Source organism: Diadema setosum, chromosome 10 (assembly GCF_964275005.1).
Source record: "Diadema setosum chromosome 10, eeDiaSeto1, whole genome shotgun sequence".
NCBI classification, from domain to species: Eukaryota; Metazoa; Echinodermata; class Echinoidea; order Diadematoida; family Diadematidae; genus Diadema; species Diadema setosum.
Window position 1 is genome coordinate 4,700,913 of NC_092694.1, and position 16,171 is coordinate 4,717,083.

Here is a 16,171-nt window from a genome sequence, read left to right on the forward strand (position 1 = left end):
CTTTTTCTTTTATTTCCCTCTATACATCATGTTCAAAATATTATACTATAGTTCAGTTGACATAAACATTATATTGAAGTTCCTTGTAATGTCCTAAGAATGAAAAAGCGTGTAACATACATGTACTTGAAATGTGCCTAAAATTGTACGGTCACATATTTATTTGGGCTGTATAGAGTGCCATATGTACTATGCATACAGAGTAAAGAAAATTGTCAAAACTTCTAGCAACTAGTTGCAACAATCACAACAAAACTCCTCATAGCTCTCCTATTGACTGGAAGTATGAAATGATACACCTGTATGTATGTACACTAATTGAACTGCTGGGATGTAGAGGGCACAAAGCATGTCTGCTCCTTATATGTACATGTATCTTAGAAAGAGGAGAAAACCCATTGGCATGCCCTGTTAAAGGGATGGTACAGTATTGGTGGAGATGAGAATTGGGCTTTAACTTTTTGCGAGATACCAAGAAAACACTTATGATATAGTACAGACCATACCATTTTAAGAGGAATTCAAAGTTTATTTGATGAAAATCAGGTTTGGAATGACTGAAACTTCCAGAAAAAAAAAGTAAAACAAAGCGATCGTAATAAAGTGTGGGTCCCACACTTCATTAGAATCACTCTTTTTTGGATATCTCAGCCATTTCAAAACCAATTTTCATCAAATAAATGTTGAATTCCTCAAAGAATTACATGCTTTTTCATATTTTATAAGACGTTTCTCATTATCTCACCCCAAAAAAGTTAGAAACCTGAAATTAGGTCTCAACCAAAACTGTACTATCCCTTTAAAGGAGCAGCATCATCACTCCTATTAACTTTCAACATCAAACAGCGCACATTTTGCTCATTTATAAATACTACCTTTTGAAATCCTCTAAATGAAAAGGGGGAAAGCAGAATGGCATATTTCATTTTAGCAAATATCATTACTTTGAGCATTATTCTCATTGCTTGAACTTTTCATATTCATTTACCACTCATATCTCCTTATTTTGACATGAAAATGCACACACCACAAAAGTCACTCATTCAGAGGTGAGTATCACAGACCTCAGATCATTTCACTTGACTTTGCTAAGATTTGAGTGCAAGAAAATCTTGTATGACTTCACATAGCATACTGTGCGAGCTGAAATTTTCGCGTACAGATATTTTCGCGAATTGCTACTCGGAGGACATTTTCGCGTGTTGTTAATTTCGCGGTTGCGAGGGTCTACAACTGAACTTACTTATTTGCGCGTTGTTATTTTCGCGTGTTGTTATTTTCGCGGTTCAAAGGAGATTCGCGAAAATAAAACCACCGCGAAAATTTCAGCTCGTACAGTACATCAATTATACTGACATGGAAAATAAAGAGAAGGGAGGAAAGGATGAAAGACAGTGAAAACATGGAGTAGGAGGAGATGCTCAGATTGATAATCTTTCAGCAAGCATCATGTCTGATGAAACATGAAAAATATGCCTATTTTTTGGCGAGAAACTGAGCTACTTAAACATGAAACCAACCTCTGACTTCTGACAGTGAGGGATTTCACTGAAACAGTTATCATCCCTGTAATGCATCACCTTTGGAGCACATCTGATGAAAACTTGATTAATGCTATTTTCAGTGCATGCGTAAAGGAACAGTTCTGAACAGATAGAGAAATAGTAAAGAGCAAAAATTAAATAGATTTAAATGAATAAAAAAATATATATAAAATAAAATAAAACGAAAAATACATAATAAAGTTAATATTAAAAAAAAGAAAAAAAATACAAGAAAAGACCTTCCCAAGTATTGCACTTCCAGTCAAAATAATGGTTATGTGGCTGCAGATTTAAGCATTCCTAATGATTTGGGAGAGTATAGCAATGCTGCAATTAAAATTCAAAATGAATACAGGTGAAATAATATACTACATGCATATATGTTAAGCTACCACATTCATGGAATAAGCTGCTAGCCAATGTAAATGTAATCATGGTAGAAGACGTGAGTAATGAAGGTAAATCTTGTGGTTAATATCATAGCAACGTACGGAAAGAGGTTGCTAAAAATAATCAAACTAATCTATACTCACACACTACTAATACAAGTCATTTAGATTCTCCTCACTTGTAACCTTATATTGACAAGGGTATTTCATCTACAATGATAAATAACAAACACCAGCAATAACCAATTAAAATTATCTCTAAGAGCATGATTGCTCTTCTTTTGCACACATGATAAAAAAACATTTAAATCTTTGAATGTTTTGATCCCATCAATTACATGAATGGAATTACAGCCAACCAGCAAACAAAGTAGATACAATATTAAATGTATATCTTGCACGTATGAAACGCAAGGAAAGATAAGTGTAGACGATCATATACATAACATACTGTACTCATTTATTCAAATTATCATTTCTCTGTTATTTTGTATTAATATCTGTGACAAGAGCTACTTTAATTACATGCAATGATAAATGCATTATAGTTATTTCACTCAAATCTTTAGATTTAAGTCTCCACCCTGACCCTAATTCAAACTGTTTGTGCCTTTTATTAATATGCTCCTGATAGATAAAGAACCTTGGGCTGCCTAGAATTAACAAAAACTACAATACATTTTTGTTGATCTTGTCACAGTTGCTGTGTAAGTTGTGGCAACTAGTTGCAGTTGTTCACTCCATGTAGGCTGGTGGTGGAGGAGGTTTGTCAATCTTGACTTTGATGGCTTCATCATAGGATGGTAACAGCGCCTGTAAAATTTGACAACATGAAACATCAAATCGTAATGAATACACTTCAATATATTAAAGTACTTTTCTCTAGAGGAGTTCAGGTTTATTTTGTGTTCTCTGAAAGTTTGCCAGCTGATACGTTCTACCTGTAGCTCAAACATTTGTTTTCCACTACCCAGATTTCTTTCTCCTATGAGTGGTGGCCCTTGTTTAGAACCACCCCCCCCCCCACCCCCGAATTGAATCTACAAGTTTGATACAGCTTTGAGTGATCATGTCTTAATCACTTTTTGTTTTTAAACACATTCCCATTTCCTCAAATGGGGTGGTGGACCAAACACCTGGACCCTTGGGTTAGACTTCAAATTAATGCAATTGAGGAACAATATCTTGATAATTTTCTCTGTCTAATGCTAGTCACCTTTCAACTTTCTCTACCTCCTCTCACCCTCCCCCCCCCCCCCCCCAACCACACACACACACAAAACATTGTCTTGTTTATTCAACATAAACATGCGAGAAGAAATAGGTGAAAATAATTTTGGTTTAAATACTGTCAATTTTAGATTTCATAGAACTTTAGCTTTCCCTATATACAAGAAATGATGTCATAGAACTTTAACCCTCCCTGTACACAAGAAATATTTTCCAACCTATTTATTCATTTCAACAAATAACATGATTGTTGGCCTCACAAGTGCATACAGGGGAATCCATGATTTGAAAATGTTTCACAACATTTCCATGACCTCTATCCATCACAACAAATAACATTGTTGGACTTGTACCTGAATGTTGAGAATTAATGATTGGAAAATGTTTTGCTAAATTTCAACATCCTTTGGTTTTTCACAATTCATCTTTTCTAGCGCCTCATTTTTTACTAGTTTCTGTAACTTTTTTTTTAATGATGATCATATCAAAGCTGGACATTCTTTAGCTATAAAGTTGTGGCACAAAAAGACATCTTTAACATACAGTACAGTGGTATTTGACCTGCAGCCTACTACCACCTTCAGGTTAATGCAAATAATCATCATAAGTTTATTTCTTCATGTCCACCAACTTTCAGTGCCATCAGACATTCTTAGCTGAATTGCTGGGAGGAACTGTTTTGGCATACAGTGTGCAGTAATCTTTGACTACTCTAAAATTGACTTTTCACAATAATAATTTCATGTACATGATTTGTTATTTCTACCCTTTCCAGCAAATCATGCAACTACTGGACATTCCTCGATTAAGAGATAGCCAACGTTGAGTACACTTTGACAATTCATTCTGAGGAATCAATATCAGCAGTGCATTCCCAACTGTATGGCATACGTGAGCCAGGTGCCAAGGAAATGCACCAAATACAATTGTACATATATATTTTTCCCCCTTGTGTACATAGAAATTTACCAGATCTGGGACAGACAACCATACAGTGGTTGACCCTAAGACTCCAGATGATGCCTATAAATGTAGATTTCACTTACACTGTAAAAGTGGATGTTTTCGTGTTACTACTTTTTTTGTGTTCGGCTGGGTAAAGAAGAGTTTTGCACATTTTAAATCTAGGGAATCAAGACATCAACTACTGGAACATATGGCAAGCAAAAATAATCGCATGCTTCTATTTCCACGCTAGTTTCCAGTTGCGCAAAATGCGTGCCAATTTCAACACTGCAGGAATTTCCACTTTAACAGTATCCTACACTGGATGGTCCTCTGCTTAATGCAAATTCTAATCTCTCCCTCCCATTCTCTGCCATGAAACATAAATTAGTTATCCCTCCTTAGAGACTTGGGGAGTTACTGTATGTCCTCCTGACTTTCAATTGTCCTCAATCAAAGTGAGGGTGTCCTGTAATCTTACCTCTGTGTCTCCTTGGCCACTGGCATTGGTTATTTCCCGGAGCTCCAGATTTGCAATGTGCTTGTAGCAAGCCCAGATGCATGCAATGCAGTAGAACTGGAATGGAAAATTGCGCATTGACAACAGTTACTCTCTGTTATAACTCGGACACGCAGATCATACCACTGAACTGGAATTACGTGAGGCACTGTACACCAGGAAGAGTCCATCAACTGAACTAAAATATTCTAGTGTAGTGGTCAAATGAAGTTACTTCCATATGCGTTAAATACTTTTCCTAGGTCCATTATGTAGAGACCTTTGCAATTATTAAATCGGTCATAACTGTATTTTAATGCAAAGACATCAGACATAACCAACGATCACTCTTTTGAGTATGGCTTGTCACGGCAACTGCACCTATCACATTGTTGATGCAACTTTCAATAACTGCAACAAAAAATCTCCTATTGACCAAAGTCACAAGATTTTTTATTTTTTTTTAATACACCAAGAAATACATTACACACCATTTATCTCTGCATTTGGTTAGAAGGAACAAAACAAAACAAAACAAAACAAATATTGTCACATCATTTACAAAGTTGAACATTTTACAAGTTGTAACGTCAATTACCGTATAGTCGCCACTTGCGTGTATTTCCTATGCACTCCCAGGTTGGAAAACTAACGATAGGCACTGAATTAGTTCGCTGCCCATAGCGCGCCACACATTATTAGCGTGTGTGCTATACCCGCACTTCAACGTAGGATGCATTGTGCATCATCGCCTTTGAAAAACTTTGTTCATCTGCCACCTGAAATCCATCCAAAATATTACATTCTCGCATTAAAAATGGTTTTGTCACCTGTTACATATGGTTAAATACATTTGGATTACAATTATTTGTGTTTTTATGGAGGAAAAAGGGGAATTAGGAATGTCTTTTGGGAGCGATGAAAATCCGTCGCCCCAGCTGATCTCCGATCGCAGCAAGCATTACATGTGATGTGAATGTCTTGTAACTTCAGGTAGCGGTGACTTAATGGAATCGATGTTAGATTACTCTCCACCTCCAATTGAGTCAACATATCTTGGGAAGTTTACTGCACTCTAAGGATAACAAGCTCTTCCCTCCACTGGTATGTTAAAGGACAAGTTCACCTTCAAAGACATGTGGGTTGAGCGAATGCAGCAATATTAGTAGAACATTTTAGTGAGAGTTTGAGGAAAATCGGAAAATCCGTTCAAAAGTTATGAATTTTTAAAGTTTCTGCCTAGTTACGGCTGGATGAGAAGACTAAATAGCTTGTGATGTCACATGTGTACAACGGTATAAAGAAAGTATGAAGAAAATTCAACTTATTTTCACTTTTCTCGAATAACAAAAGAACACCCAACTTCTCTCTTTCAGAAGGCAAGGGGAATAATATTATCCTTAACATACATCAGTAACAAGTCCAAGAAATGTGCACTTTATTCAAAAAGTAAATTTTTGTGAAATTCTTTTTTTATTTTCCTTATATCGTTGTACGCATGTGACATCACACACTGTCGTAGTCTTCTCATCCAGCAGATATTGCACAGGTACTTTAAAAATTCATAACTTTTGAACGGATTGTCCGATTTTCCTCAAAACTTTCACTGATATGTTCTACTAATACTGTTGCATTCACTCAATCCACATGTATGGTATGTTAATGGTACTTCAAAAAAGGTTACCTTGAAGAGCATGATGCCAAGGAAGAGAGCCAGTGCCACAAACGTAAACCATGGTGATTCGATGTCAAACCTGTTCACTGGCAACAGTTCCTTCCAGTGCATGAACTCCTGCAAGCAATAGAGATGGACAGCAAATGTTAACTATGTGTATGTGTAGATACTACATGTACATAATTTGTACATTTATACACTACACTGTCCGTATTAGGGCCAGATGTTGGGCCTCAATGTTACATATCTACAAGTGCACATCACCCCCTAATGCAATACTTTGCGGCAAGTACCATATTTCTCACTTACATGTACATTGTGTACATATAGTGGATGTTGTATTTTCTAATTTAATAAAAGGCCCATGAGGAAGTCTCACCCTGTTCAGCCCACTTTGTGCCAGCCCTTAGACACTTGAGGAGTTTGACAAAGTCACCAAATTACTCCTACATTCTACGACAGGATATCTACACTGCGGTGATTTACAAAAACATAAGTTACAAATTTTTTGTTCATTATAAGTGGGTCATTCCATCGGGTTGGGGCAAAAATTGTGACATCAGAGTCCAAAAATAGAAGTGTGATAAATGAATTGTTTTGTTTATTCCAAGTTTTGTGGGACAATTCTTCAACTAAATCCACTCAAGGCTTCATAATACTGTCCTTCATATTTGAGTAAACTGAGAAACAAGATTTGACAAAATACCACCATTACATGGACATCATTTATCATCCTTGCTAAGACTATACTTGCTTACCTTCAAAATAAAAGGAGTTGATCTCAATCACTCCTAAGAAACTTTTTACTAACAAAATTGTTAATCACTTTGTTCCACATTTTTCAACATGGTGCAAGTATTTTGACAGGTAGAGCATCAATAAATGGAACATGAGACTCCTTGTGTATAGCAGTACCATGTTCTGTGTTGTTCTTTTTTCTCACCAAGCAAAGAAATTCAATTTATGATGGAATGTAGAACTAGGTATTGAAGAGAAATCATGCCTAATCAGAATGCAATAATTTTCATTGGAAATACTTGACCACTTTTTCTGACCTGACCTTCCATTTTTTATGTTACCACCATTACACGGACATCATGTCTCTGTAACAGAGGTATAATTGGGAGCGTTATAACTAAAATGTCCATCAAGGGTCATTACATACCAAATTTCACTTTTTGCCACAGGATCAATTAATACTACTACTGTTGTACTAGCAGAAAAACACCTTGAATGTCAAATTCTTTGGATGGAAATAAAAGGACTAAATATTAAAGTTGAAACGAGAATGTAAGAAATTATTTACAAGTGATTTTCAAAATCATACTAATCCTGTTCAAGTTTCCACTTCAGTTTGTCTTTTGAATCATGTCTTTTTCTGTGTAAATACAAAAAGACTGTTAAATCTTATAATTTCTAAATCTTTGATTACTTTAAAATGTCCATATCTCTTTTAAGACATTACCTTAAAATGTGCATGCATCTGTTACATGGACATAATGTCCCCGAAATGGTGGTACAATGGCACAGAACTAACAGTCTGATAATGGTATAAAACTTGTGATACTTGAAATGATATCAAATGTACACATGTGTATGGCAAGTTGCATCCTGGTGGAAAAAAAAAAAATGGATGAATGCATGGCAAAATGTTTATTTTTTGGCACAACGTGTGCATCCCCCCTTTTTTTCTATAAAACTGCAAACATTTAGATTTTATGACTTTGTCCGAGCAGTAGATGTGTACAACTATTACTTTATTCTCATTCACATAACTTTTTCTTGACCTGGTAAATGAAGGAGAGTAAGAACACATAATGTTTGAGTACTCAATGATTGGTGTTTGACAAAAATAACTTATTCAACTTATCATTTTGATTTTTATTACTGTTACATGGATATCATGTCCCTGTAATAGTCATATCGAATGGTATTACATTACTGAATTTTGATAGTTGTCCAGTATCAACCACCTGATGCAAACTCAATATAAACTCAAGCAAAGGTATACATCACATCCAGGCAAGCTTCAAAAATGTGTAGCAATGAACAGGTAATAGTTTGTCTTCCATACACAATTATAACTCTGAGACCTTTGATGCATTACCGAAGAGATGTACGAAAAATGTACTAGTTTATTTCTCCTAAACTACAAGTATGTCAAGACATGGCATTACGACAGCACATGGTCGATACGTTCCAAAAATACTGTAGCTTGTTGAATTTGATTACTTTAATTTTCCTCACTTACATGGACACACAATAGAATTGAATATTAATTGCAGTATAATGATGTCATCCCTGAACTTATTAGTGGATAAAACATTAAATGTGAACATGCAAAAAATACTTGGTAAGCACAAATAGTTGTTAAAATGAATACATATATTTAAAATCTATATATATATTGCATTAAAAATTAACATTGAAAATAATCTCACATGCTTTTGCTTTTTCATATTATAACAAATACCCACTCCAAACAAATAGAAGCTAAATTTCAAGGATAGTGAACTGAAAAAAAAATAATAATACGTGCTGACAGGTTGATCAACATTCTTCACGAAGAAGTTGTGACTCCATCAACTTTCAGCACTCATCATTCTTCATTTGTTGTTTTTTTATCACTAAAATTGTATTTCATATCAATTAATTTGTTTGGAGAGGGTGTAGTTTGGGGAAGGTTACCAAAATTATTGACCGATAAATCTAGCTCTTGTTCGGTGGCTTCATGCAAAATGTACTGTCGGCAATAAAGTCAGATCCACTCCTGACCGCAAAGTTAACGAGAGGCTACCAAGCAAGAGGAACATTGATTGGTCTACCAGAATTATAGCTTAAAATGAATTGGACTGTGGTCATGCATCATTATGCACAAAGTAATACTTTTATCCTGACACAAATCCCACAACCAGAACTGATGTTTCACAGGACATAGAGAGACTACCTGATCTAGTGCCAGTAGACTACCTGATCGTAGTCGGTTTCTGAGGATTCAGTCCATACTAACTTAACATATTTTGGTGGAAATAATATGCCTAATTGCAAATGAAACATGTTGGCTAACAATCAAAACCTGTCTGTACAGAATTCTAGTAACAAAGATATCACTTTCTTTGAGGCCTTTACAGCAACTCTGGAATAAAACGGGCAATGTCTCACTTACAGTTTTCACTTACACGAAAAGAGGTATGTGGGACTGTTATAAGAGATTCTGGACTGTTGGGGATAATTTTTTTAACTTAAAAACACTTTCTCCATTATAATATGTTGACACATTTTCATGATAGGTTAAATTGATGTCATGAAACAAGTACCAATATATATCGCCTCATTTATGTCACTTTAAAAAGGAGAACTTCTTGGAAATCCAATCCACCATTACAGGGACATTGCTGGAAGATCAGCCACTGCAGGGCTTCAGAAGGCACAATATCAGATTGATTTATGTGCACATGGTTTTCAGCTTACCTCCCATCCTCCTGATACAGCAAGGTCTCTTCTCCAGTCTCTCTTTTTTTGGGCATGCCATGAAATGTGATCCACCGTTACAAAATCAGCCAGGACATCGCTCAAAACACCGGTGACCCTCCATTAGTTTACATAACATAGACATATGTTTTCAAAGCTGATCTTTTGATGAAAAGTTGCCTACCACCTGCCCTCTATTTCTGACACATAACCATGGAAAGGATAATTTATGAATGCAAGTAATCTACCACAATACCACCGTTACCAAAAAAGTTCAACTAGGACATCGCATGTAACGGTGGTGTGCCTGTGGTTGAGGAATGATTTATAACCTGAAGTCACTTTTCATTTGCTATCCTATTACTGTTTTGCTGATAAACAAATGTTGCTTTATCAATTGTGACCATCTGATTCTGACTTTGTTTATCTGTCAATCAGATATTTTCAACTGAAAACAACCTTTTTAGATGTCACACTTGGTACCCAAAAAAAGAGCATGGACATCATCACTAAAAGACACACCGGCACCAACTCTTGTGATTCAACATTTTTATTTCTTCGTCAAGTAATCACCAACACAATTACCTTCCCACAAAACCACATTGCAACATCAAATATCTAATGAAATTTTCAGGATAAAGCGAGCAATTCCTTAGGAACACAAAAAAGTGCTGTTGCCCCAACCCCGTGGAATGACCCAAGTGTCACAAAGCACATACACCACACAGGGTATGTACTTAAATCAATGCATTGATTCAGAGTATGCAACATTTTATTCTTCATGTTCCTTAATGACCCAATTTCCACTGCTCTGTTTATGTCTTTAATTCTATTATACAAGTGTACACTGTACAATGTAGCTTGGGCTATTTCTAATTGGGGGGGGGGGGGCTTAGAGTGGCTTTAAATTCTGTTCAAATTGGGTGCAATTTATGTGTTCTTCAATCTGTGCTTCATAAGTGGGCAAAAAGTTTGTGAAAATTGTCACGTCATGAAATCTATTACACTTCTATACAGTACTTGGGTCAATTCAATATTTAAAATTGTAACAAACATACAATTCAATAGATAATTTTATTCAGATTATATTTTGCATTGTACCTGGTTGTAGGGGAACTTGGGACTGTCTTCGTAGTCAAAGTCAGGGTAGTAAGACATGACACCAATGCAGGTGAGGAATGTGATGAAAAAGTCAAAGAGCTGCAGACAGAAGAAGGGGAGGAGGTAACCGGAGCGATACTGGATGATGCCTTTTATCATCATGGTGGTGATGAGGAGAAAGCAGAAGATGATGACCAATCCCACACAGTAGTCCGCTGCAGTCAAGCAAAAATACAGTGCAAGGAAAGGTAAAAACATGTACAACATATATGCATAAACCTGGGTGCAACACGTTTCAATGACATTTTGCATTGCAGCAGTGTATGGGGGGGGGGGGGGGAGTATTTACACAATAGAGGACAGATGGTGGAAAACAACACCTTCTGCAATATACAGACAGTAAACAACAGTTACTGTAAAATACACATGCACACACTGAGACTCACACATACACATGACATTTCCTCCCTTCTTGATTACCTTTTATACACACATTGTACACTGTATACTGTGCACTGTATTAAATACATTGTATGAAAGGGTATTACACCATTTGTTTGCACAGCCTGTACATTATGTACAAATTGTACATGTGCATGGTAATATAGTACTTTGATACAGTGTATCAAAGTACTATACCATGCACATGTACAATTTGTACATAATGTACAGGCTGTGCAAACAAATGGTGTAATACCCTTTCATACAATGTATTTAATACAGTGCATTTTTTTTTTTAATGGGAGCATGCACACACATATACATTATGTGTACATGTACAAATGTACACTGTACCTGTGTATCATGTCCTTGCCCCCTTCACTAGACTTACAACTGTACATACTGTACATTGTACAAAAAAATGTACAGGAACAGATGGTGCAACAGTTGTGATTATCAGATAAACAAGCTGTTCACATTTGTGACAAGCAGACAGCTTATAAGCTTATAACATACACTGTGCATACATGTACTGTACTGCATGCTCACAACCAACACAGCTGTACAGAGCTGTGTTGACACTGCAGCAATAAACTCAGCCAAAAAAGGATGATATTTTCCCACGACTAATTTTTCGCACTCGGCAGGGTAAGAACAGTTTCACGTGTTTGTAATTCCGCGGGATCAAGACATCATTTTATTTTACAGGAACATTAGCAAGCAAAAATATTCACATGCTTTTATTTTCACGCTAGTTTCTAGTTGCGCGAAATGCGCAAAAATTTCCACTTTTACAGTACAGTTCGCGGGGGGTGGAATAAAGTAACCTGATATGTGTAGGCCATTATGCAGTTGTACATTGCATCTGCTTGCTGCAGTAAAATAAAAGAGACAAAGGAAAGTGCTTGTGTACCAGTACATTTACCATTGTATTGTATACACTGCACATTGCTTCTTTTTGGAAAATGGACCATTTACAGTATACATATGCAAACATTTCACTCATTGTCAAAACACCAGGTATTCATAATTTTGAAAGGAAACATTTCCACCTACACTTTTACAATGTACCAAAAAAAAATATGAATGATTACAGTTTTGTTACAGCTTTATCACAGGAAATTGCTTTGAGGAAAACAAAAAAAAAATGCAGACTTTACATATTAAATGCAAATGTACATGTACATTCATTGTATTCATGTGAAATGTACATGTACAAAATTGTAGATATTATGGAAATTATGCTACTCATTACACTATATTCTTCTGTATCATGTAGATTATGTACAAATGTGTCAGGCGACGCAAAGAATGACTGTAGGAGTGACACTGAGATCACTAGTGTACAAATGTATAGTGTGCGATGAGCAGCGCTGATGTTATCATCTGCTGCACTGCTGAGATCATTGTTGTCACAAAAATTTCTTCTATAACGTATTAAAATTTATTTTTGCCCAATACTTAGTACCCAGGGTGCAGCGCAGTTAGGATTAAGGAAATGACAGATTTCTATACAGGCTACCAAGAACCACTTCATACATAACATAAATTGTACACCTACAATTGTACATACAATGTACATTGTACATATTATACATTGTATTCTACAATGTACTTCTCCAAAATATAGAACTTATAATCATATTTTGATATACAGCTGTACTTTTTCTATAAATCAATGCAAAAAAAAAAACAAACAAACCCAACAACAACAAACCCAAAACACTACAAAGCATCATGTGATCACTTACAAGCATCATGCTGATAGTTGAGGGGAGCCTCTGGTGGGTCATCGAAGTCAATAGAGCTACCGGTGAGATTTGGGTCGCCACCACGCATGATCATGGATGCAATAAGAACCATGGCACACAGTTGACCCAACTGCAAGGGAGCATTCGCAAGTACAACAACAGTAACATGCACTGCAAGAGTAAAATATTTCCAAAGTACCGGTACACTAATCTCAGTATTTATATTATTATGCATTTCAATGGTTACACCTTTGTATACAACACAGCATTTAGAGTTGATATGACAGTAGCTTGTACAATGTACACAGTGTACATACTTGTACGTACACATGTACATTGTACATGTAGATAATCTATAGGTTGTACATTTTTATGTCTTTATACGACATTGTGTGTTGTGTACCTTTGTATGACTGCCAATAGCAATGCTTGCCACAGCAGTGCAATGAGTATTTGAACTGAATAAAAGCTAAAATCAAAAAGAAAAGGTTGCTATCACAGACAAAGTGTACATGTACAGTGTGTTCTTTAATAGGCATCTGCATTGTACGTACATGTCCTACGTGTACTGTACAGTTGTACTCCCATCTCGGTGTATTGAGTGAATGCAGCAATATCAGTACATTGAATATGTGGAGCACATCAGTGGAAATGTGAGGAAAATTGGATGAGTTCAAACATTATGAATCTTTTGAAGTTGCACTGCACTAGCTGCCACCATACCATTGCTGGAGAAAAGGACTACCGAATACCGGTACTGCAGCTTGTGACGTCACAAGTATGGTAGCCCTACTACATATCGACCACCCTTCTTGAAACCGACCGCGTATAATTCGCGCACTGAACACTTAGTACGCACTTCTCTGCGTGCAAAGCACATAAAAATGGATTGGCTTTGAATGTAGATTAGGATGGTGTGGGAAAACGCGATAATTCACTGTTCATTAATGGTTTTAATCAAGGACAAAATTTCGAATGAATATTTTCACCGAATCGTAATGACAGCACAATGTAATGTCTATGGAAGTTTCTAAAAGGCTTCTAAAAAGCTTTGTACAACACGGTGTTCAATACAACTCGGTTTACGTGCATTGTCAATGCAAAATCAGCGGTCGATCCTAAAAACGCGATTTACCGCGGGGAGCTGAAACGAGGCCACGCAAGTTCGTCGGCGATATTTTTGCACTGAAACTTCGAATCGAAAAGGGAACAACGGCATTTGATAGAGCTGGATTTTCTCAATCACGTAGGTCAAGTTTTTTTACGTGAATTTCAGTGTTAAATATTCTTATCAAGCAAATAAACATTAGGCGGTCGATTAGTAGTAGGTCCAACCCTACACATACAGCTGTAGAACGAAAAAGAAAATTCAACATATTTTCACTGATCTTGCATAACAAAAAAAAGAGTACTTAACTTACCCGTTTCAGAAGGCAGGGGAATACCCTTAACAATAACATAATCTACAATAACATATGTCAGTAAAAAGTTGAGAGAATGTGTTCCCCCCCCCCAAAAAAAAAAAAAAAAAATTGTGGAATTCTTTGCTTCCCTTTATTGTTAGATGCATGTGACATCACAAACTACAAGTGTACATTAGGGCCTAATAGTCTTCAGACTCTTCTCATCCAGCAGTGACTGCACAGAAACTGTATACATGATGAAGCTTCATAACTTTTGAACAGGGTCAGGGGGTCTGATTTTCCTAAAACTTTCACCGATGTCAGTGTCACACAGTGATGACATGTGTGTTATTGATATTGCTGTATTCACTCAATTCAAACATGTAGGCCTACATTCTACAGCTTGTACAAATAATTTACTACAATGTATTAGATCATGCATCATATTCGTAATCATTGCATCACATCAGTGCTGATGATGTTCAGTACAGACTACCCTCTACGGTGCCACGGACAGACAGGCTAACTGTTAGAGAGCTCTAAACGTTACTATTATAACGTTAGTTTTGATTGATTCTTGAACCCACACTCTGCTCAGTATGCTACATTTAATACGCAGCGAGATCATACATGCCTGAAGACGAAGTACAGGAGAAGAGTAGAATTACTAGTAAATAGACACAAGAAGCATAACGATTAATGGCAACATCCAATGGCACATCAAGATTGTCAGCTTTCTTTCAAAATTCAATGTTGTTAGCTCATGATAACCACGAATCACGATAAAATACCAACTCACCAAGTGCCATATTGCAATCAACATGGATCCCTTCCTAACATCCAAACAAAAACAACAGGCAGGGGCATTCGGCACGTCCCAGTGGGTCCTCATTTTCGTTGTTTATCTTCTTCTTTACTGCGTTAGAATTTGTATCTGCCCTCTTTATGGAATGTTGCGAGGGCAACTTTATGACAGACCGCAAGATCTGACTGAAATAATGCCGAATTTCTCGATGTTTCCACTGCAGTTCCGCACTTCCTCATCTGTAGCTGCCGGATCATATCAGAGTGTGCACATACATCGTCCATGCATAGTAACATTGTATGTTAGTATAGTGCATGCAGTGCATGCGCAGTGGTGAGCATAAAACTGTACCGATTCTGTGACGCGCTATTGTATTTTTGGCATGGGCAGCGCCATCTGCGTTGTCTCACCCTCAGCCGACCCCCCTCCCACTCCAGTTGGTTTTATCACTGAACTCAATATACATTGGAGTTCTACGAAGCTTTCTAAGGGCCATTTTTGACAACCTGAAAAAAAAAATAAAAATACTACGTGCGTACGTATTATTATTACGTACGTACGTAGTATTTATTGAGTACGTACGCAGTATTATTACGTACGTACGTAGTATTTATTGCGTACGTACGCAGTATTATTACGTACGTACGTAGTATTTATTGCGTACGTACGCAGTATTATTACGTACGTACGTAGTATTTATTACGTACGTACGCAGTATTTATTAGGTACGTACGTATTGTTGATTACGTACGTACGCAGTATTTGAGTAATGGCGGCTTAAGCAGACAGGGCAGAGAGAGACAGACTCGTTTGTACTTCGATAATAGGTTTCAGCCAAAATGAAATATTATACACTATTAGGTTCCAAACGTACATGTTTTCAAACTTCGATCGTGCCGTACATCAAGGGCACTTTT

At 36.6% G+C, this 16,171-nt stretch overlaps 1 protein-coding gene across 1 annotated transcript; it reads right to left on the reverse strand.

Annotated features, from left to right (window-relative positions):
• Positions 1-1,939: 1,939 nt before the first annotated feature.
• LOC140233656 (lysosomal-associated transmembrane protein 4B-like) lies at positions 1,940-15,514 on the reverse strand. The gene is made up of 6 exons (XM_072313757.1): positions 15,249-15,514; positions 13,047-13,176; positions 10,855-11,069; positions 6,292-6,399; positions 4,590-4,685; positions 1,940-2,746 (listed from the first exon to the last, which is right to left on the reverse strand). The coding sequence occupies exons 1-6, from the start codon at positions 15,339-15,341 to the stop codon at positions 2,669-2,671; spliced, it is 720 nt and encodes a 239-aa protein (XP_072169858.1). The 5' UTR covers positions 15,342-15,514; the 3' UTR covers positions 1,940-2,668.
• Positions 15,515-16,171: the final 657 nt, after the last annotated feature.

Coding starts and splice junctions, on each gene's coding strand:
- LOC140233656 (XM_072313757.1), bottom strand. CDS start 15,341: ATGAGGACCCACTGGGACGTGCCGAATGCCCCTGCCTGTTGTTTTTGT. Junction 13,177..15,248: donor TGATTGCAATATGGCACTTG/GTGAGTTGGTAT, acceptor GCTCCCTTGCAG/TTGGGTCAACTGTGTGCCAT. Junction 2,747..4,589: donor GTGGCCAAGGAGACACAGAG/GTAAGATTACAG, acceptor CAAATTTTACAG/GCGCTGTTACCATCCTATGA.